The sequence below is a fragment of the Mesoplodon mirus genome, assembly GCF_964341445.2.
Source record: "Mesoplodon mirus genome assembly, chromosome: 1".
Taxonomy (NCBI): Eukaryota; Metazoa; Chordata; class Mammalia; order Artiodactyla; family Ziphiidae; genus Mesoplodon; species Mesoplodon mirus.
The window spans coordinates 38122477-38145578 of NC_138976.1; the positions used below are offsets into that span (position 1 = coordinate 38122477).

Genomic DNA, 23102 nt, shown 5'->3' on the forward strand with positions numbered 1-23102 from the left:
TTATAGCACTAAATTGGGAAAGAAAATATTTCAAAGCAATAATCTAATTTTCTATATTACAATAGTAAAGATGGAAGAGGAAAAAACACTAAACAAGCAGAAAGAAGGAAATAATAAAGATGAAACAGAAATCCATGAAACTGAAAACAGGAAAATAGGGGGAAAAATCAATGAAACAAAAGGCTGGTTCTTTGAAATAAACAATCTAATCAATAAAGATCTAGCAAGACTGATAAAGATAAGAAGAGAGATGGCACAAATCACAGATATCAGAAATGCAACCAGGGATACCATGACATATCCTGCAGGTTAATAAGGGACAAGTTATTATGAACAAGTCTGCACTATAAATTCAAAAATGTAGATGAAATGGGCCAATGCTTCTACACTGAAAACTACCAAAACTCAGCCAAGATGAAATAGATAATCTCAATTTTCCTGTAACCATGAGAAACACTGATTTTTCATTTTAAAACTCCCAAAAGAAATATTCAGGCTTAGATGTTTCACTTTTACCCAAGACTTAAAGAATTAACACCAATTTTACATGATTTGATAAGAAATAGAAGTAGAGGGAACAGTTCCTAATTAATTTTATGAAGCCAGTATTACCTTGATACCAAAACCAGACAGGGATAGTATAGAAAGAAGAAAATGACAGACCAATCGTTTTTATGAAATTGGCTGTAAAAATCCTCAGCCAAATATTAGCAAATTAAATCCAGAAATATATAAAAAGAATAATATACCATGACCAAGTGGTATTTATTCTAGTTATGCAAAGTTGGTTAAATATTTGAAAATCAAACAATGTAATCCACCATATCCAATAGATTAAGGAGGAAAAGTCATGGGATCCTATCCACTAATGCAGAGAAAGCATTTGACAAAATCCAATCCAATTCATGATTTTAAAAAAAGAAGAAAAAAAAAAAACTCCAAGCAAAATAGGAATAGAAAAGGAACATACTGAAGCTCATAAAGATGATCTACAAACAACCTATACCGACATTATATTTAACTGTGAAAGACTGAATGCTTTCTCTGTAAGATCAGAAACAAGGCACAGATAGCTGCTCTCACCACTTTTGTTAAATATATTACTGGAGGTTCTAGTAAGAAAATAAAGCAAAAATAAATAAATATATAAATTTAAAAGTTAACATTTTTAAAAAGTTTGTTTAAAAGATAAAAGGACTATTCCTGCTATGCTAAATAGGAAGGAATATATCCTACTGAATGTTGAATAGTAATATATCCTATTATATTGAATAAGGAAAAGTAAAACTGTCTGTATCTGAAGATGAGATGATAATCTAAATGGAGAAAATATCAAGGAATCCACAAAAAGCTTGAGAAATAATATTAGTTTGTAAATGTTTTAGAGTACAAAATCAACACAATTTTATCAAATTATATATGAATAACAAATGTGTAGAAGCTTAAATAAAAATATGTGGTGCCATTTACAACTTACCTAAATAAATACTTAAATAAAAGCCCCAAAAGACATTTATAGGACCTCTATACTGAAAATTACAAAATGCTGATGAAGAAAAATTTAAAAGTCCCAAACAAATAGGGAGACATACCTTGTTCATAGATTAGAAAACACAACATAATAAAGATGTCAATTCTCCCCAAGTTAAGAGGCTTAACACAACTAGTCTTAAAATGCCCTCAAGGTTTTTGTGGATATAGACAAGCTTATTCTAAGATTTATATGGTAAGAAGAGGCTGAAGAATAGCTAAAACAATTTATAAAGGAAGATTAAAATGGGAGGAATTAATCTACCCAATTTGAAGATTTTGCAGTAATGATGGAGGGTAGATACACAGATCAATGGAATGGAATAGAGAACCCAGAAATAGACTGACAGAAACACATTTAACTTGTTTTTGACAGCAGTGCAAAAGCTGTCAAGGAAGAATAGACTTTTCAAAAAATGGTACTGAAACAGTTGGACATCCCTCGACAAAAACAAACAAAAAATGAACCTTAACCTAAACCTCCACACCTTACACAAAAATTAAGTCAAAGTGGATCATAATCTTAAATGTAAAAGCAGGACATTTTTAGAAAAAAAAATAGGAGAAAATCTTTGGGATCTAGAACTAGGTGAATAATACTTAGACTTGACACCGAAAGTATGATCAATAAAAGCAAAAACTGATAAATTGGATCTCATCAAAATGAGTTAAAAATGCTTCATAGAAGATCCTTTTAAGTGGATGAAAACTCAAATTACACAGTGGGACATATTTGAAAATCCCATATGAGACAAATGACTTGTATCTATAATATACAAAGAACTCTCCAAACAACTTAAAAAAACCCAACTAGAAAATAGGCAGAAGACAGGAACAGACATTTCATGGAAGAGAATATACACATGGCAAAGAAGCACATGAAAAGATGCTCAACATCATTAGCCATTAGGGAAATGCAAATTAAGACCATAATGAGATATCAGAGAATAACGAAAATTAAAGTATAGTGACAACATCAAATGCTGGCGAGTACACAGAAAAATTATACCACATCACCGGTGGGAAAATAAAATGGTTTAGCCACTCTGAGAAACAGCTTGACAGTCTCTTTTAATCCTAAAAGTAGATTCACCCTACAACGCAGTAATTGTACTCTTTAGCATTTATCCAAAAGAAACAAAAAGTTCATTAAGTTCCCACGGAAACTTACACATAAATGTTCATAGCAGTTTTATTTATAACAGCCAAAAACTGGCAACTACCCAAACGTCTTTCAATGGATGAATGTTGAAACAAATTGTGATAAAATCTTATGATAGAATACTACCGAGTAACAAAAAGAAACAAATTATTAATATATGCAAAAATTAAAATGAACTTCAAGGGAATGATGCCGAGGGAAAAATTTTAAAAAGCCAATCTCCGAAGATTAAGTAATTCATGATGATGTTTACATATTATTCTTAAAATAACAAAACTGTGGAGATGGAGAACAGATTAGAAATTGCCAAGGGTTAGAGATGGGGGTAGAAGGTACAGCGGGGGAACTTTGTGAGGTTTTTGTGGTCCCAGTACAAATAATACAGCAATCTTGGTTTTAATCCCTAAAGATGTTTAAAAGCAATTCCTAATAAGAGGTGTCCAGATATTTAGCAATGGCAGCAGATTAGAGGTATAGCTACCCAACGTGACAACTCCAAAAGAGATCGTACTAATTCAATGCATATGTTAATTTTAAAAAGGCCAGTCACAATACTTAAATGGTATATATCTTAATGATATTATTCTAAGGATCCAGCTATACCAGATGGATTAGCAGGATTTTCTGTACATTCAATCTTATTTAAGACAGTAAATCTAATAATAAGACAGTTAAGAAAAGAAAAAGAAAAAAAAACAAACCTCAACTACAGTTGTATATTCTCATGGGAAGATGAGTTGAAAATATGTAGCAGCAGTTCAAAAGCTTAAGCAGTGGCACCTAAATTTGGCTGCACATTAGAATCATCTGAAGCACTTCTTAGAAACCCGCACACCGACGGTTGGTCATCCTAGACCAATAAAATAATTTTAAATCTCCTCAGAGGATGCCAGTGTCTAGCCAGAACTGAGAACCAGCGGACTAAGCAGAAGGGGGTGTTTCTACAAAGATTTCTTAACAATAAGTCCTTTCACACAATCAGATTTACCTCCCCGCAAAGGGGTAAAGAAGGCTGGATGTTGTCCATACTTGCTTAGCTTTAATTAGCACTTGTGACTCACCCAAAACCTAGATCATGTTTCCCCTAAATTTCATGTTATTCCCCTAAGTTTTTCAAACCCAGGCCTAAGGGGTTTGCCAGGATGAGATTTTAAGTGCTCACACAGAGGAAGTCCCTGGCAAACCAGGACAGCGGTCACTCTACATTGAAATGTAAAGCATCCTAAATAACCCTGCCACTGCTCTCAGACACTAGTCTGTGCCAACCAGTGGAGAAAAGGCATTCTCCATTACTACCACGGCAAATGCTGCTGTACTTGCCTTGGCTACTCCCTATCTTTTCCAGGCGCCACTCCCCTTCACCTGCTGGTGGACGCTTTGGCCAGCTGACAATGCAGATATTTTCAAACTTTAAGGTGAATAAAAATCATCTGGAGGGCCTGTTATAACAGAGATCACTGAGCCCCACCAGAGTTGCTGATTCCATAGGGCTGGGACAGGGCCCTAAAACTTGAATATCTGACACATTATCAGGGGACGCTGGTAAAGCTGCTCAGGCTGTTACCGAATGCAGGTTCGTGTGCCTGAAGCACAGTGAGGCCAAACCAACCTAAAGGCTGGAGTCTGGAGCAGAGAAAGGTTTATTGCAGGATCGAGCAAGGAGAGGGGTGGCCTGTGTTCCAAAACACCCTGAAATCTCCAAAGGATTTCAGCAAAGCATTTTTAAAGGCCAGGTGAGGGAGGGACGTCCCAGGGAATGTGATCAGCTCGTGCACAATCCTCTGATTGGCTGATGTTGAGGCCACAGGGCAGGTAACATTATCCATCCTTAGGTGCCAGAAGGTCTGGGGGCTACGTGCTCATGATCATCAAGGGGTTCATTTCTTCCATTGGGTGGTGGTTTTTAGCATCTGAAAACTCAAGAAATATGCCTGACATACTATTATCTGAGGACTTCAGAAAGAAACTACAATAGAGGATATGGTGGATGGGTCTGTCCTAGGAAGGCCCCATAGGGTACTGCTTGGTTACAAGGTGACCATACTTTGAGAACCACTGCTCTAGTGGCTTGGAATGTTAAGAAAGTAATGGAAGAATCCCTTCCCAGATCGAGATTCTAGCATCGCCAGCTATTTTGGTGGGAGGAAGGGTAAGTTTTGTCCTTGCTTGGACTTCTTGTTCATTTATATCAAAGCCTATTTGAGGCAGTGCGCTTGGCAGTCCTGCAGATCTGTCTTTTGCTTCAACAGTGTTTGGAATGAACAGACCCAGGGACGCTCCTTGCTCCAGCCCCTGACCACCCTCCAACATTTCTTCCTGTCGCAGCTTTTGGAATCAGACACTCAGCTATTCTCAGCCTCCAGGACAGGCCAACACCATTTTTTGAGCTTAGCTCCTTATCACTGATCAACCACGAGTTCCCAGGTTCGTCAAAATTATTCCACCGAGGTGGAGGCAGCCGTCCACCGCCTGTTCAACATGCATCTGTGGACACTTACCTCTCTCCGAGCTTCTATTTCGACAGCAACAATGGGACTCTGGACAGTGTGGGCCACATTTTTCGCCAACTGGCTGAGGAGAAGTGTGAGGGCGCCCAGCGTCTCTTGAAAATGCAAAACCAGTGCTGTGGCCGTGCCCTCTTCCAGGATGCGCGGAAGCCTTCTCAAGATGAGTGGGGTAAAACCCAGGACACTGTGGAAGCCGCCATTCTTAGGGAGAAGAACCTGAACCAGGCACTATCGGATCTGTGCGCCCTGGGTTCTGCCCGCGCAGACTCTCACCTCTGTGACTTCCTGGAGAGCCGCTTCCTGGAGGAGCAGGTGAAACTCATCAAGAAGATGGGCAACCACCTGACCAACCTCCGCAGGCTGGCTGGTCCGCAGGCTGTGCTGGGCGAGTATCTCTTTGAAAGGCTCACCCTATAGCACAAACAGGAGTCTCTGGAGTCCAGCGGCCTCTGAGGAGCCCCTCTGGCGTCAGAGCTTCTGCCTGAAGCCCCGCTCTGCGGCCACTAGGCAGCTTTGTAACCGCCCTGGAGCCCTCTCCCAAGCCTTGGACCAAATGGAAACAATAAAGCTTTCTGCAGGAGGAAAAAAAAAGCCTATCTGAAACACAAACAGAATAAAGAGAAAAAAAGAAATATATATATATATATATATATTCATGTTCTTTTAACATATGAATTGCCCCACTTTATCTGTGTGAAATAAGTTTGTTCCCGATATTGGGCTAGTTCTCAGGCTTTGCTGCTCCTATGAATTACCTAAAGAGCTTTTAAGAAAAACATTGGTGTCTGGGTCCCAGCCCCAGAGATTTTGATTCAGTAGGTCTAGGGAGGAGCCTGGGCACGGGGAGGTCTCAGAGTTCCCCAGGTGATTCTAATGTGCACCAACTTTGTGAACCACCTCTTGGCTTCAATCCAGCTAGTGATCAGATATTAAATCTAAGACATATGGGCTAGTGCCCGTGAGCTCTGTTGCTAGGTGTATTCCATTTTCTTCCTCCTGGAAGATTCGTGCCAGGGGAAATGACTGATAGTTGTGGTACTTCTCTGAAATGGATGGAAATTTCCAATTAGCGTGAACAGGGGAGGGTGAATGGGTGAATGCAATAAGGTGTATCATTTACGTATTGCCCTATGTGTATGGCTAGAAGCTTTTGCAACTGAGGTCTGCCCTACATTTCATGCTAATGGTAATGCTTGTCCTCCTAATGCAGCTGTAAACTTTATAAGCCCATAGGTAGACAGCATCACAAAATATTTACCCCTCCCCACTGGCCCACTCTCAAGCTTCACTCCCCTTCCCCATTACACAAATGTACATCAATGCGCTTGAGACCAATATCAACATACTGACCTTCAATTCTTCTACTTTGCAGCTTCCCTCTTATCAGGAGATGTCAGCATTTAGTGCAAGAACAAATGCTTGCCTCTTGGTGAGTAATGTAGACAATGCCTCCAAGAGACAAATAGCCCTTAGGGAGGGGGAAAAATTCTTTCAAAACGGTTGATGTCCAGAGGAGGCATTTCCAGTCATCTCAGCTTAGAGGTCAAATATCCAAAATAAAAAAGGTTAAAAAAAAGAAGAAGAAAGCAAGGAAAGAAAGAAGGAAACAATTTTCTTATCTCATAGTAATAAGGCAGTTTTCCTTAAAAAGGCTTAAGAAAAGACTTAAAAAAAAAGGCTTAAGCCTTAAATTCTCTTTCCTAATCAAAATGTGCTTTTCTGTCTTTAGACTATTCCTCTTATATCCTGTATTATTCATGATGTTGAATTCTTGAAATAGCACATGGCTGAAAACAGAAGCTAACCTCTTATCCACTATGAATTAAATCTTTTCCTAGGACCTGTCTACAATGTACAGTTTGGGGTTTGCCAACATAATGATTTTCTCTGAAATAAGGTACAGCATTTTGCCTTTTCAATATATACTTATACAATACATTGTTAACACAACATAGTTAATATAGTCAATATAGTCAATACAGCCATAACACACATAGTATGCTGCCACTTTGGTGATTTTCTTCATCCATGTAATTCTGAAATTTGACAGTATAGTTTTCATATTCTAATGAGCTGAGTATTACCTTTACAAGGATAGAAAAAGAAAATAAATTCATAATATTCTTGTGTGGTTTGCCCCTGGGGTGGATTACCATAATGGGGGGATATTTGAGCCTTTCCCCAAGTCATTAAAAATCCTCCAGCAGCAGCCCCTTGTCCTCTCCAGGGAGTGGGGGGAAAGGATCTTTAATCATAATAATCCTGGGGGGAGAAATCTTGGAAATAAGACATCTGCTTCTGTGCCTTGTTGTTTTGCAGAAAAGCAACGATTGCTTTAGCAGCTTCTATTGCCATATGTGTACAATAAGCAAATGAACATAAAATTGAATGAACACATAAAAGAAGGATAAGCCCACCCAGCTTAACAAATCCACTCTCTCACCTGCTGTGCCTTGAAACATGAAAGAAAGAATCACGGGATCATAAGGTTTAATAAAATAACAGTCTCTGTTAACCATATTGACAGGAGGTATAAGGATAATTTGTCTGATGTGGGACCAACAGCTTAACTGCTTAATTCTTTTTTTTTTAAGGGCAACTCATTCATTTATTGTTTAAAGTTTGCAAGACAACATCTGAGTTTCTTAGCACAATTTAAATGTTTTACTTTTTTGATAAAGCAGAGTATGATAGAGAAAACAATTAGTTTCAAGTAATATCTATATCTCTATTCAGAATTAAGCCTTCCACAGACATGTTACCTGGAAACAAAAGCCTGTTACAATAAGCAAGCCTCAATGGAGTGGCTACTTTTCGGGCCAGGGAAAGGTTCATCCCTATAGGAGGATGATGTGCTATGTAAAATGGCTGCAAGGTCACAGCCTCGAGGGCATTGGAAGTCTATTATCCTATTCCACATTAGTTTGGTGAACTTCAAACGTCCGTTCATCTGCAACCAAGCTGGCAACCTTTAACTGATATTTCAAGCAGGTAAAAAATAAATGAAAAGAAATCCCTACACTGATGTTCCTTGATTTACACTGTTAAATGGTTCATTAACATGTAATTCTGGCTAAGAATTACATTTGAGACTCCTTGCTCAGATTTTGGTTAAAATCTTTCAGAAGTTCAAGTTCTTATTAATCAATAATTTGTCAGCTAGGATACATTCAGGCATCAGCTGCAACTACAGAATAGGTGCACTGCCTCAGCGCTTTGGAGAGACATAATCTAGAACACTACTAGCAGGCAAAATATCTGTTACTAGACAGCACGTGTGCAGGACAGCAAGACACAAACATCTATTCATATGTTGGCTTGTTTAAGCCTCAAGCCCTCGATCCTTTGTTGAAATACAATAATTTCATTCCTATGGTTTTCAATACCAAAAACTCAACCTCCAGGAGGGATAAAGTCTAATTTGTACTCCAAACCAAGTAGCAGTGCAGTTCGCTACTACTGAGGCTGAATCCATAAAGGCTTCAAGACCACGTCCAGAAGACAAGTTATTATATATAACACCCTAGAAGTTCTGAAACATAATTATCTTATACATAGCTGGTCCTTTTTACCTATAACATGTTTTTTGATGAAAGTTATTTAATGTACTGGAAATAACTGTGACTTACTGATCAAATAGTTGAATACTTATACTTACCTGGGATTTCATTTCTGCTGAAAGAAAAAGGAAGAACAGGACTCACTTTTAAAAAAACAAACTTTAGAAATGAAAGTAAAAATCTTATCACACACTATCACTTTTGGAAGCAGCATAGAGGGGCAGTCAATGGTAAAACACTGGTGAAATAGGTCAAAACTCTAGGCCAAAAATCCATTATTATTATCATCAGTGACAGTACCACAACTGTGCCCTTCATAATTCATAAGCACTCCTAAGAATCTTCATTTGGCACCAGATGATGTGTTTAAGAGAAACACTCTGGGAGGTTTTGAATCAGACTTGGTTTTTTCTTAACCAAGTTACAGGAGAATTTTTAAAGTGGGGGGAAGGGAAGAAGGAAGCGGACCAGAAAAAGAATTGAAGCCATCATCTACAAACCAACAAAGCACCGAGAGTTCCAAACGTTATGTCAGACACTAAAATGACTGATATAGGCTCAAGTGGTTTATAAAACCTATAAAAAGACAACAACAGCAAAGCCCCCATTTATCTGTAGAGTTCAGAAACTAAAACAAGGAATATTTTAGCTTAAAACCTTATCTCAAGAGAATCATATACACTTCACATGAATAAAAATACCTGAAACCAAACATTTTTAAAAGCTCCAATAGGGCTTCCCGGGTGGTGCAGTGGTCGAGAGTTCGCCTGCCGATGCAGGGTACACGGGTTCGTGCCCTGGTCCGGGAAGATCCCACATGCCGCGGAGCAACTAGGCACGTGAGCCATGGCCGCTGACCCTGCGCATCCAGAGCCTGTGCTCCGCAACGGGAGAGGCCACGACAGTGAGAGGCCCGCGTACCAGAAAAAATAAAAAAGCTCCAATACGCAAAATATAAAGAAAAAAATTTATTCAGAAGACTCAATCAGTCTATGATAATCACAAAACGGCTGGGCAATCTCTGTCTCCCTTCCACACTAACCATCCATCCCATGGAAGAGCAAGGACGGTCAGACCTTCCAGCATTCTGCAATACCTGGCGGCTGCAAAATTCTATGGAGACTCCTTGTGCAACAGCAGTTTCCCATCTCTTGTGTCCCTCCCTATCATGATCATGCAGGAAGCAAGTCTGGCTGTGCTATTTCTTATCATTGTCTGTCACCCATCTGCAACATGATACTGAAAAAGTAGTTCCCTATCCCCCAGAAGGTTGAGGCTCAGCTAGAGGGGTAATTCTCCTGTGCACACAGTCATTATTTAGGCCGACTCAGTGACTTCAACAGGCTTAATCATGTGATCAGGTTTGTTGCCAGCTGCATAATGCTCCCACATCTGTAGATAGAGCCGCTCTAGTTCCATCGTGTACTGTTTGGTATTGAACAGAGGGCTAGATGTTCTCTGCTTCCAGACTTTGCCACGAATTTTCTTCAGGTAGTCTAGATCCGTTCCCAGTTTCACAGCTATATCTTCATATTCTTGTCTATTTTTAGCAATAAGCTCAAGACAGCCTAAACAAGTGAGCTGGGAAGCTGCAACTCGGGAAGCAAGAGTCTCTCCTGGCATAGTCACCATGGGGGTCCCTGCCCAAAGGACATCCATCCCTGTGGTGTGCCCATTACAGAGTGGAGTGTCCAAGCAGACATCAGCCAGCTGGCCTCTCCGAACATGTTCCTCTTTAGGAGCAACAGGTGAAAAAATGATACGGTTCGGGGGAAGGTCCATATTTTGTGCGTACTGTTGAATATTAGCTTCTCCTGCTGCTGGAAAACGCAACAGCCACAGTACACTATTGGGAACACGCTTCAGAATATTTGCCCACATCTGCAAAGTAGATGGGTCAATTTTATATAACTGATTAAAGTTACAGTACACAATGGCATCTTCCGGTAACCCGTACTGAGAACGTGTGGTTACAATAATGGTACGGGGGACCTCCTCTCCAGTGGCAGCCTTAGTGTTGATCAGGGTAGTTGCCAGTCCATTGCTAATACTGAATCCGTTAATTGTTATCTGAGTTTGTCCTCTGTTAATCATTTCAATAACCGCTTCTGCAACAGTATTCACAGGAATGACAGGCATATTAAGAGCTGTATTACTGCTGTCTGTGTTGTCTTCTCCATCAGGACATTTCATCTTGACTATTTGAACATCTGATAGACTATCAAGAAATGCTTGGAGGTCGATGCCATTCAGCACAATCTGATTGTCATAAATGTGCCCATTGGACTTAAAATCGATGACGGCTTTTTTCTTCAGGTGAGGGAACATATTAGCATGATCACCAATAAAGAAAGTATGGGGCATATATGCCAGTTTCTCAGAATACTGCTCAGCAACTTCAGCAGGTGAAGTCTCTTGATCAGTGATGATATAATCCATGAAAAGCACGCCACTAGTCCCAGGGTACCCCAGCCACATTGCCTGAATAGGAGCTGGCCTGAGAGCAAAGAGTTCATTTCGAGCACCCTTGGTATAACCATTCATATTTACAAGGATGTGTATACCATCTTGATGTATTCGATCAGCTGCTTTCCCATTGCATGGAATCTGAGAAAGATCAGTGAAATGATTGGCTTCTGCCATCACCTTCGCTCGGAAGTTTGTGCCATCATGTGGGCTCAGGGCATAACAGAATACCTCAAATTTATCAGGATTGTGCATTCCTGGAATAGACTGCATAAGATGGGAAGTAGGATGATTCCCAAAGTCAGAACTCACGTATCCTACACGCAGTCGACCATCACTGAGCTTCAAGTCTTTTGGATGTTCATACGGTGGTTTATGAAGGACACTTATATTAGCCAAGCAGAGGTTCCCATGCCTCTCAGCAATAGCCTTCCTGAAGCCATGAGGAAGAGGATATAGAATACTATGATGAGGCTGCACAGAAGGCAACCTATTCTTCTCCAACTGGTCAGCCACAATGCTGACCAACTTCTTCATTCGCTCATCATAGTCTGTCCAATCACAGACAACCTGCAGGCAATGAGCCAAATTACAGTAAGCGTCAGGAAAATCAGGTTGAAGCTTCAGAACAGTGCGATAAGAAGCAATTGCTTCTGGAATATTCCCTGAATCCTTGTGAATGGAAGCCAGATTGTTGTGGGCACACGCAAATGCAGGGTTGATCTGAATGGCACGAGTATAACACTGCAAGGCTCCCTGAACATCCTGCATCTCCCATAGAGTGTTTCCCATATTACAGTAGGCCCCAGCAAAGGTAGGACTGATTCGAATAGCCTCCTTATAATGCATCAGAGCTTCCTGCAGTTTTCCCTGCTGCTGCAATACACTTGCTAAATTTGAATGGGCAATAGCAAACTCTGGGAAGACTTCTAATGCTTTATGATACAAGCGAACTGCCTCTTCAATGTTTCCCTGTTCTAGTTTGATATTGGCTAGGTTACTCAGAGAGTCTGCATGGGTGGGACACAGCCGGAGAGCTGTATTATAACAATCTTCTGCTTCAGCAACACTGCCCTTCTCTTTGAGAGCGTTGGCTAGGTTGCAGTAAGCTTCAGGGAAATGTGGTTGCAATTCAATAGCTCGCCTGTAGGTGTCTATTGCCAGATCCATCAGGCCTTGCTCACAGTATACACCAGCCAGGTTGCCATGTACCACTGCATGATTTGGACTCAAGCTTAGGGCACAAAGGTAAGCTACCACAGCTCTGTCAAAAATCCGTGCCTCTTTGAAGACATTTCCTAAATTGATATAAGCATCCAGAAAATTGGGGTCAAGGGTGACAGCCTTTTCAAAGTGATGAATTGCAAGCCAAATCTTCCCTTGTGCATTAAAAACACAGCCAAGATTACTCCAAGCTACTGCAAAGTTCGGTTGCATCTCAATTGCTTTCAAATAACATGCCTTGGCTTCTTCCAAGCCACCCATGGCTTCGAGCAGTTTCCCCAGGTCACTGCAAACACAGTACAAATCAGGATTGTACTGAAGAGCAGAGACGTAAGCTTGCACTGCCCCTTCCATGTCGCCTGCTGCTACCAAAGCGGCTGCCAGGTTAATATAACCATCGATGAAATCTGGTTTGAGACGCAATGCATGCCGGTAATGCTCAATTGCTTCCTGCAACTGCCCTCTTTCCTTGTACACTTTCCCCAAATTCGAATAGGCTTCTGCCAGAAGAGGGTTCTGTTTAATTGCCAGAGTACTAAAGTGGGCAGATCTGTCCAGCCTTCGACACTGGAAGTGTATAGATGAAAGTAATAAAAGTACACCAGTATTGTCTGGCTCTTGTCTCCAGAGCTGCATGCAGTGTCTCTCAGCTGCCTCAAAATCTCCTGCCTGATATTCTCGATGTGCCAACTCAGCTAACCCTTGGAAGGAAAGCATACGTTCCGTTGGTTCTGTGCTGTCGGCCACGTTGCCTACGGAAGACGCCATCTGGAGCTTCTGGAGAGAGTGAAAAAAGGGGGTAATTGAGTCCCGCTGCCGCCACTACTGGCAAGAATGTTTCTAGAGGTAGCAACCACGAGCGCAGCAGCCGTACCACTGCTTTGGCAGGCTTAAGCGGCGGCAACAGTTACAGGCACCGAACCTTAGGAACTCTGGTTGGCCATCTACCTCTCACGCTCTTGAAATCTTAATTCTTAACCCTGCCCTCTTCCACCATTTTTCTCCTAATCAGGGAATAAAAATTACCTATCCATTTGCCTTAGAAGAAATCAAAAGTCAGTAGTCCAAACACTTTTTACAATTTTGTTTTCTGTCCAGTTGGAAAAGAAATACATGATTGACTTTTCTTCATCATTCATATAGTCAATGTCGAAAACATTAGGGCCGTGGATTTCAATACAGTAAGATCAGAAAATTTTAAACTGGCCTTCCCAAACCACTAATAAGTAACCGATGTTGTATATAATGCTAAAATCTTAGAGACTGAGTTTGATATTTTAAAAGTTCTGAAAACATTAGCTAATTTCTCCTCATCATAGTTCTCATGCCTCAAACCTGAGTATTACTTTTTTAAAAATAAATTTATTTATTTTTATTTTGGCTGCATTGGGTCTTCAATGCTGCGTGCAGGCTTTCTCTGCGGCGAGCGGGGGCTACTCTTTGTTGCGGTGCCCGGGCTTCTCATCACAGTAGCTTCTATTGTTGTTCCACAACTCTATGGGTTCCTTTTTAGGTCCTACGAAGAACCCTAGAAATTAGTTCATGTAATTATAGGTTTTTGCAAAATTGTTAAAAGTGAGGTATTTTAACTTCCATCAGGTAATACCAGCATCTCTTTCTTTGCCAATTTTCCTTCTATCATATTCCGCTACGTTGGATCATATTGGAATGGCCACAGGCGTTTTTGAAATCTGGCTAAGGAGATTTTTTTCTTTTTTTTTTTTTTTTTGCGGTACGCGGGCCTCTCACTGTTGTGGCCTCTCCCGTTGCGGAGCACAGGCTCCAGACGCGCAGGCTCAGCGGCCATGGCTCACGGGCCTAGCCGCTCCACGGCATGGGGGAACTTCCCGGACCGGGGCATGAACCTGTGTGCCCTGCATCGGCAGGCGGACTCTCAACCACTGCGCCACCAGGGAAGCCCTAAGGAGATGTTTGAAGTGAGGCTATTATGTGATTTTCAGACACCACATGTAATTGACTATATACTATCCCATTACAGGAATAACTTCCAGTACTCTTACTGACTACTCTACTGACTTAACTAGCACTAGACATAGAAGCGTAAGGACAAAAACCACCTTACAATATAGCCATGTCTTGCACTTCACAGCTCTCAAAGCATGTGCGTTTGAAGAAGAAAAAAAGGAACTGAAAAGTATAAAACCAGAAGCTATTCTGTGTAAAATTATTTTAACCATCAGGCGTGTGATAGATAAGTCAAAGATTCAGTTCTCATCAATGCTTAGTCAAAACGGAAATTTTCTTCTATCAAGAATATACTCCAGGGCCTCCCTGGTGGCGCAGTGGTTGAGAGTCCGCCTGCCGATGCAGGGGATACGGGTTCGTGCCCCGGTCTGGGAGGATCCCATATGCCGCGGAGCGGCTGGGCCCGTGAGCCATGGCCGCTGGGCCTGCGCGTCCGGAGCCTGTGCTCCTCAACGGGAGAGGCCACAACAGTGAGAGGCCCGCATACCGCAAAAAAAAAAAAAAAAAAAAAAAAAGAATATACTCCAGGGGCTTCCCTGATGGTGCAGTGGTTAAGAAGCCACCTGCCAATGCAGGGGACACGGGTTCGAGCCCTGGTCCGGGAAGATCCCACATGCCGCGGAACAACTAAGCCCATGTGCCACAACTATGGAGCCTGCGCTCTAGAGCCCGTGAGCCACATCTACTGAGCCTGCGAACCACAACTACTGAAGCGTGCGTGCCTAGAGCCTGTGCTCTGCACCAAGAGAAGCCACCACAATGAGAAGCCTGCACACTGCAACAAAGAGTAGCCCCCACTCGCTGCAACTACAAAAAGCCTGCACACAGCAACAAAGACACAACACAGCCAAAAATAAATAAATAAATAAATAAATAAATAAATAAAAGAATATACTCCATCAATAATGTGTGTAATGGAATTGTGTGAATGAGTATTTTATCAGAATTCCTGTAATGCACAAACCTTTAGCAGTACTGAAATCAGATGCATTTAAAATAGTAAATATTTATGAGGGAGTAATCCATAGAGGTTTTCTCAAAGTTAACAATGAAAATTACTGTGACATTATCAATAATAAATTGTGAAGCTGAAATAAACTTTTCTAAACTATTAATAACTAAAAGCAAATTCTAATCAACCATGTTAAAAGAAATCTATGTCTATAAATTACAAAGTTTATTTCTTAAAATTTTATTTCTAAAACACATAAACTGTCATATGAGGAGGCAGTTAAAGAATATATAGCTAAAAGAGTGGGGAAAAAGTTGTATAGAGACACATCTGGCGGTAGTTAATTTTCTTTTTTTTTTTTTTTTTTTTTTTTTTTTTTGCGGTACGCGGGCCTCTCACTGTTGTGGCCTCTCCCGTTGCAGAGCACAGGCTCCGGACGCGCAGGCTCAGCGGCCATGGCTCACGGGCCCAGCTGCTCTGCGTCATGTGGGATTTTCCCGGACCGGGGCACGAACCCGTGTCCCTTGCATCGGCAGACGGACTCCCAACCACTGCGCCACCAGAAATTTTCAAATGTCATTTTTCTAGATTTTGTGACACCTATAGTATTGATATTTGCAAGCATTTAAAAAATTGTAATTTGAAGATTTGCTACTTCCAGGTAGAATAAAATATTTTGAAGCAAAACAACGTTTCCACTGAGAAAAACAAAAAACCCCAAATAAAATAGCCAGCATTCAATCAAAAAGTTCTAGACATAATAAGAGATAGAATCATATGATTAAATTCTAAGAAAAGAACAGGTAATACAAAAATATTTATATAAGATATTGTGTATCTTTATCAGGAAAAGTCTTTATCAAGAAGAGACTTTAAAATCATCAGAATTAATATTATATCTTATTTATTTGTATATTTTATTTATATATAGATATTTATATATTTATATAAAGAACTTAAAGATAAAGCCCTAGTTAAGGCAGTGACAATAGCAGTAGCAGTGGGTGTGAAACGAAATGGCTATATTCAAGCATATTTTGTCAGTAAAAGTCCAAGATCAAATGTCTGACTGCATACATGGGATGGATAGACGGAGTGGGAAAAATCAAAGTTAACTATAGAGGTTCTAGTGAAGATGGTGTTGCCATCACCCAACCCAAGGGGTTGGGATCATCCCCAAGGTCTAGGAGACTCAAAGGGAAGGTCATGGTAAGAGGAAAAGTTAATTGGTGGGACAATAAGACTCCCAGTCTCTATATCTCCTTATACCAGTTTTTTTTAACATCTTTATTGGAGTATAATTGCTTTACAATGGTGTGTTAGTTTCTGCTTTATAAGAAAGTAAATCAGTTATACATATACATATGTCCCCATATCTCTTCCCTCTTGCATCTCCCTCCCTCCCACCCTCCCTATCTCACCCCTCTAGGTGGTCACAAAGCACCGAGCTGATCTCCCTGTGCTATGCGGCTGCTTCCCACTAGCTATCTATTCCTTATACCAGTTTTGTATTTCTGCTCATATACGTAGCAGCATTTCACTCAAGGGGAATGCCATTGATCTGACTGGTCAAATTAAATAACATAATTCAAGGCACATTTACAGTGGTTCCTTCCTCCACAATTTAGAAAGTCATGTTCACAATTTCCCTCTTCCTACACCGTGGAACACATTGGCCATTCCTCCAAAGTTTCCACTCCAGAGAGTGGACCAGAGATGATGTTAGCCCAGAACTCAGAGCTTGGCATGAGATGGTGTGAGCCCCACCTAGAGCTCTGGCATATGTTATAACCCAACCCAGCTCTACAGAGAGATCTGTATGGAATCTTGGGAGAAATCTCAGCCATAATAATGTGATTTTGTTTTTCATTTGGTTTTCTTCCTTGCTTAACTTTCTGTGGCCGCTCTGACAAACAAACTTTCAGGCATTCCTGGGCCACTCACTAACTTTATTCCATTTAATGTCATCCAGATTCCCAAGAAAATTACTAACAATAAGGAGGGAAATTTGGAACATGGTGAGTTTTAGATGCCTGAAATATACAGGTAATTGAATCCAGTTAAGTAGCAAATTATCTGGATCTCAAATATGCCAGTAGAAGAGCAGACTAAGCTCAATTTAATGTACTCTTACTGGAGACACATGTAAATTCTGGGTGAATTTTGAGAAAGTTAAAAGCACATAGCTGAGATTAAAAGAAAGAAAGGAACACCTGCATGTTTCAGAAAGTAACAGAGAAATTAAATTCAGAGAAATAAGAGAGGACTGATGTCTAGGGGTTCCGTTCTTTAGTATAGGCCTTATGTAAATAGGGGCTGGAGCTAGAAATCTAACATTACCTTGAGGCCAGGAATTTAGACTCAGGATGGGACAATACTGAGAAGTTAGTACAGATATCCTACAGAAATTTTATGAGGAACTCCTTAGTCCATTAAGAGGGCCAAGGGAGGTGGTGAGGAAGATTGATATCTCTTGAAAACCTTCAGGTACAGAAAACATCAACACCTCTGAAAAGTAGGCCTGTCCTTCCCAGAGTTCTGATGGCCAGGTTGTCACTAACCTGTAAGGCCCTGTATGAATCAGAAACTGCAAGGAGAGTAATTCAAAGAAAAACAGATGCAGGATGGGTGTGGCAATAAATCCTAGGACCCTATCAGAAACAAAATTAAAACCACTCTAGAGGGAAATTTTAACAAATCAGGGCAGAGAGTACCCTAACCAGAATAGAATAATAATTCTGAGGAAGTTACTTTACTTATTTAAGTAATATTCAATGCATTTCCATGGTCAGGCCCTTTTGAAGAATTCTAAAACATATACAAACAATTCATTTACATCTTATATATCCCACCATCCAGAGCAAAATTCACTCAAGAACTGTGGTGGAAATTGGGCAGCACTATGGAGAAAATAAAAAGGTGTTTACCATCAAAAAACATGAAGGTAAGAAAGATAATGTCTAATTTTTTAATTATCCTGTGGTTTCTTGAAATCTTTTGGAAACCCAAGATAGAGAAACCTAGGAGGAAATGAAGATTTAAATATTTAGAGATTTATCAACTCATCTATAAAAGCTTTATTAATCTCTTCTTTTAATAACATTCCTGAGAGGTACAAATGTGTCCAGTGATAGGGTTGAATAAGCCTGAGAGAATTTCAATTGTTTACTATTCTTGGTCAGCTCTTAAGACCTTTCAGGAGCATCTTGATTTTCATGGCCTCATCCAACAAAAGCAGGATATTTTACAGAAAGTCCTGGGCCACTTTTTGGCTTGCTTTTGTGTTTATGTTTTTGGTTTTTTCACATCGGGCGGTACATTAGGCTACCTATTGCATACTCCCTCATTCACGCGTGCATTCATTCAAACAATATTTACTGAGTTGAGACATTTAATTAACACTCAATAAATGATGTTTAGATGAATGAATGCACTTTCTTTTTTTTTTTTTTTCTGTACACGGGTCTCTCACCGTTGTGACCTCTCCCGTTGCGGAGCACAGGCTCCGGACGCGCAGGCTCAGCGGCCATGGCTCACGGGCCCAGTCACTCCGCGGCATGTGGGATCTTCCCGGACCGGGACACGAACCCGAGTCCCCTGCATTGGCAGGCGGACTCTCAACCACTGCGCCACCAGGGAAGCCCATGAATGCACTTTCTATCAAAGTAAGTGTAAGTACTGAGAAAAATTATAGAATGTATGATCCCAGCCCCACAAAAGCTTATAACTGTGTTGAGGATATAACATATGCTGATGAAATAACTAATATATCATATTGGACAGTTTCTAAGTTCAAAAATGAGTTTTTAGAAATAATCAGAGCCTAAGGAGGACAAAGAAGGGACAGTTCATTATGGGTTGAATCTATCAATAAATGTACATTTCAGATGAGATTTGAGATTGACCTCAAAGAAGAGGACTTAGATATATGAACAGAGAACAAAAAAGGCATGGTGATAGCATGTGCATAGATAGTGTGGCCAATATTTATGTTCTTCATTAAAGATAGTCAGAGATAACCCAAATGTAACTGTTTCCATGGGCCCATTCTCAGTATCCAAACAAAACGGCAAATCCTATCTTAGTAAAACTAATGAAAAACACAGTCTTTAACAAAGAGATTGTGAAGGAAAGGGGGAGAGAAAGGCTTGCATCCCACACCACACAACAAAACTTATTGAATTATTTGTTTAATTCTCTCCCTCTGAAAATTTCCTCTCCCTCTCTCTGTACATCTCTCTTCTCCCACATCTGGCCACACTCTACCAGCCATCTTTCCAGAACTCTCCATCCTAGTTTCATTAGGCCACAATTTAAACATCTCACAGGTCTCCAGGTTGAATCCCCATCACTTATTCCACAAAGACAAACAAAGGACACTTCTCAGGATCACGTTTCTTTGAAGGAAGAGGTCATGAGGAGTGATTATAAGTAATATAAGGTGGAGAGCAGTGACTTAAAATACCATTTTTCACCTTAGAATGTGAATACAGGGAACTTTGGGAAACTAGAAAATCTAGAAAGGATTCACTGATAATTATTTATGTTCAATGAATAAAATAAAATGTAATAATACGGCTAAACTCTGACAGATTATCTTTTTCAGAAGTTGCTTTCACACACCTTCACTATTGGGATGTTTGATAAACACACCTTTCCTTCTTTACTTTCTTCTTTCTTTGCAGATACTGGCACCAAACTTTCAAACAATAAGAACTTTCCCATAAGTCCCTTGCCAGGCAAGATTAAGGTATAACAATCCAAACAAATTTTTGAAGAAGATAACTGGTTGAAAGCACAGGAAAAGAGCTGGGTTTCTCCTATTCAACAGTCACATAATGAGTAATGTGCAAATTGGTTTAAAAAGTCTCTCTGCATGAGGGGCTAAGGTTAAGATTAGAACTTCTGAGGCCAGAAGAGCAAAATGACTACAACAACCCACATATTTTCAAGAGCTGCCTTTTGGATGTGAGGGATTGATTTTTCCCACTATTTTTTCAGCCACCCAACTGGTGTCTTTATTAAACGACATAAGAGAATACAGTGTGGCCAAGAAGGCTTAGATTTCCTTAGCCCCAAGTCAGATATTCTCCAGTGACTGTCCACTCAAATGAAAAAGAGAGATTTACAAGAGGAAACTGGATACAACTGAGTGTACTTTAATTTTACCTGAATTATTTGTTTTGTTTTCAATTCTCCGCTGAAGTGCCTACATTAATATATTTTTAAGAACATTTCCTTAAGTTGAAGTATTCATTCAGTATATTCATTTACTAGAATTTAGAAAAGCCAAATGATTTAGGCAAATTCATTTCTATATTGCCACATCAGTGTATTGTGAACTAAATGACACCTGGCAGTTCTTTACTCAGATACCAACTCAATTAGAAGGCAGAACAAGGATACCTACCCATTCAGGGAAGGAAAGGTCACTTAGCCTCTGTAGCTGTCTTAGGTCTCTTATCATCACAGTAACAAATTGAAGACTAAAAACCATATGATCATCTCAATAGATGAAGAAAAAGCTTTTGAAAAAAATTCGATATCCATTCATGGTAAAAACTCTCCAGAAAGTGGGCATAGAGGGAACATACCTCAACATAATAAAGGCCATATATGACAAGCTCATAGCTAACATACTCAATGGTGAAAAGCTGAAAGCATTTCCCCTAAGATCAGGAACAAGACAAGGATGCCCACTCTCACCACTTTTATTGAAGGTAGTTTTGGAAGTCCTAGCCACAGCAATCAGACAAGAAAAGTAAATAAATACAAGGACTTCAAAATGGAAAGGAAAAAGTAAAACTGTCACTGTTTGCAGATGGCATGATACATAGAAAATCTGAAAGACACCATCAAAAAATTATTAGAGCTCAAAAATGAACTTGGTAAATTTGCAGGATACAAAATTTATATATAGAAATCTACTGTATTTCTATACACTAACAGTGAACTATCAGAAAGAGAAATGAAGGAAACAATCCCATTTACAATCGCGTAAAAAAGAATAAAATACATAAGAATAAATCTGCCTAAGGAGGTAAAAGACCTGTACCCAGGGAACTATACGACACTGATACAAGAAATTAAAGATGACACAAACAGCTGGAAAGATATACCATGGTCACGGATTGGAAGAATTAATATTGTTAAAATGACCATCATAACCAAGGAAATCTACGGATTCAATGCAGTCTGTATCAACATATCAAGGGCATTTTCCACAGACCTAGAACAAACAATTTTAAAGTTTGTATGGAAACACAAAAGATCCTGAATAGTTAAAACAGTCTTGAGAAAGAAGAACACAAATGGAGGAATCATGCTCCCTGGCTTCAGACTGTGCTACAAACCTACAGTAATCAAAACAGTATGGTACTGGCACAAAAACATCGATCCCTGGAACAGAATAGAGAGCCCAGAAAGAAACCCATGCACTTATGGTCAATGAATCTATGACAAAGGAGGCAAGAATATGCAATGGAGAAATGTCTGGGCTTCCTTAGGGATGGTTTCATCAATTAATTTGTTTTCTTAAATGGACCATACTTTTCCATGTCTTTGTATACCTTGTGATTTTTTTGGTTGAAAATTTGTCTTTCAAATATTATAATGTGGTATCTGTGGAAATCAGGTTCTCCCGCTTTCCCAGGGTTTCCTGGGCTTTTGATTGTTGAAGGCTGTAGTAGACTGTTTGTTTAGGGACCTTTCCAAACTATTTTTGCAATGACTGTTTTCCTTATCGTATGTACGCACTGAAGTCTCTGTTCCTTTAGTTCATGTTTAGCTAATGTTTTGACAGAGATTTCCTTGAATTCCTGCACCTAAAACAAACAAAAATAAATATACACAAGCACATCCACATGCACACTCAAAACCACACACCTCTGCCCATTGTGCAGATTGCTGGATCACTCCTTCAACATTTAGCTGACCTGCATTGAGTTCAGGGCTCAGCCCATGGTCAAAGCTTAGAGACTCCTCTGGTGTTTTCAGAACATGCATCTCATCTTGAGTATGCATGTGGCTTTCTTAATTTCTCTGGACACATGTGTACTTTTTGTAGGTTCTAATTTCCCAAAGAATCTCCCCCAACTTTGGCTCCTGCATCTTATGTGGTCTATTGTATTTCAATGCACAGTCTTCTGCCCCAGCCATCTGTGCTTTGTTAGTTCACCTTGCACTTTTTTTGAGCAATGACCGCTGCTTTTCCAGACTGTGTTCCAAGTTGGCTAAGACAGAGATAAGCATCTTGTGTCAGTCCTTCAGGTAGCTCCCAGACAAGCTAGCACAGATACACATAATAATCTGAGAGTACGGTCTCTTCTGCTCCCTCCTGAAGCAGGATTGAGGGTCCCATACTAGGAATGGTCTGCTGCTACTTTAAGACTATCACTGCATTAAGACTCCACCACTTTAAGACCATCACTACACTAACAGTGGATGGGGCAAGGGCAAGTAAAAATGCCACAAAGCTTTCCTGCCATTTTCAAATTGCCTCTTCCCTGGTTCAGTATGTGTTTGGTTGCTATAAATCTTTGGCTGATTTCAGGACTAAGAGAAACTCAAAGAACCCCACAGCAAAAAAAACAGTATAATCAAACTCTCAGAAGCCAAAGGACACAGAAAGAATCTTTTCTCCCAAAGGAGAAAGAAAAAAGAAATTTGTTACAAAGCAGGGATCCTCAAAAAGATTAGAGCTAATTTCCTATATG

General features: G+C 40.0%; 1 protein-coding gene and 1 pseudogene across 2 annotated transcripts in view; one reads left to right on the top strand and one right to left on the bottom strand.

Annotated features, from left to right (window-relative positions):
- The window catches only part of LOC309806751 (ferritin light chain-like), a 34429-nt pseudogene extending 28813 nt beyond the window's left edge, over positions 1-5616 (top strand). The window contains exon 2 of the transcript in view: positions 5110-5616. The product of the transcript in view is annotated as a ferritin light chain-like (transcript). The remainder of the gene's footprint in view (positions 1-5109) is intronic.
- A 4384-nt stretch (positions 5617-10000) lies between these two features.
- On the bottom strand, positions 10001-13368 carry LOC309804026 (UDP-N-acetylglucosamine--peptide N-acetylglucosaminyltransferase 110 kDa subunit-like). Its single transcript, XM_082621026.1, has one exon. It carries the CDS (start codon positions 13215-13217, stop codon positions 10077-10079), a length of 3141 nt encoding a protein of 1046 aa, XP_082477152.1. The 5' UTR covers positions 13218-13368; the 3' UTR covers positions 10001-10076.
- Between the last annotated feature and the right edge of the window lie 9734 nt (positions 13369-23102).

What these genes read in the sequence shown, in the direction of transcription:
- LOC309804026 (XM_082621026.1), bottom strand. Translation starts at nt 13,217, where the DNA reads ATGGCGTCTTCCGTAGGCAACGTGGCCGACAGCACAGAACCAACGGAA.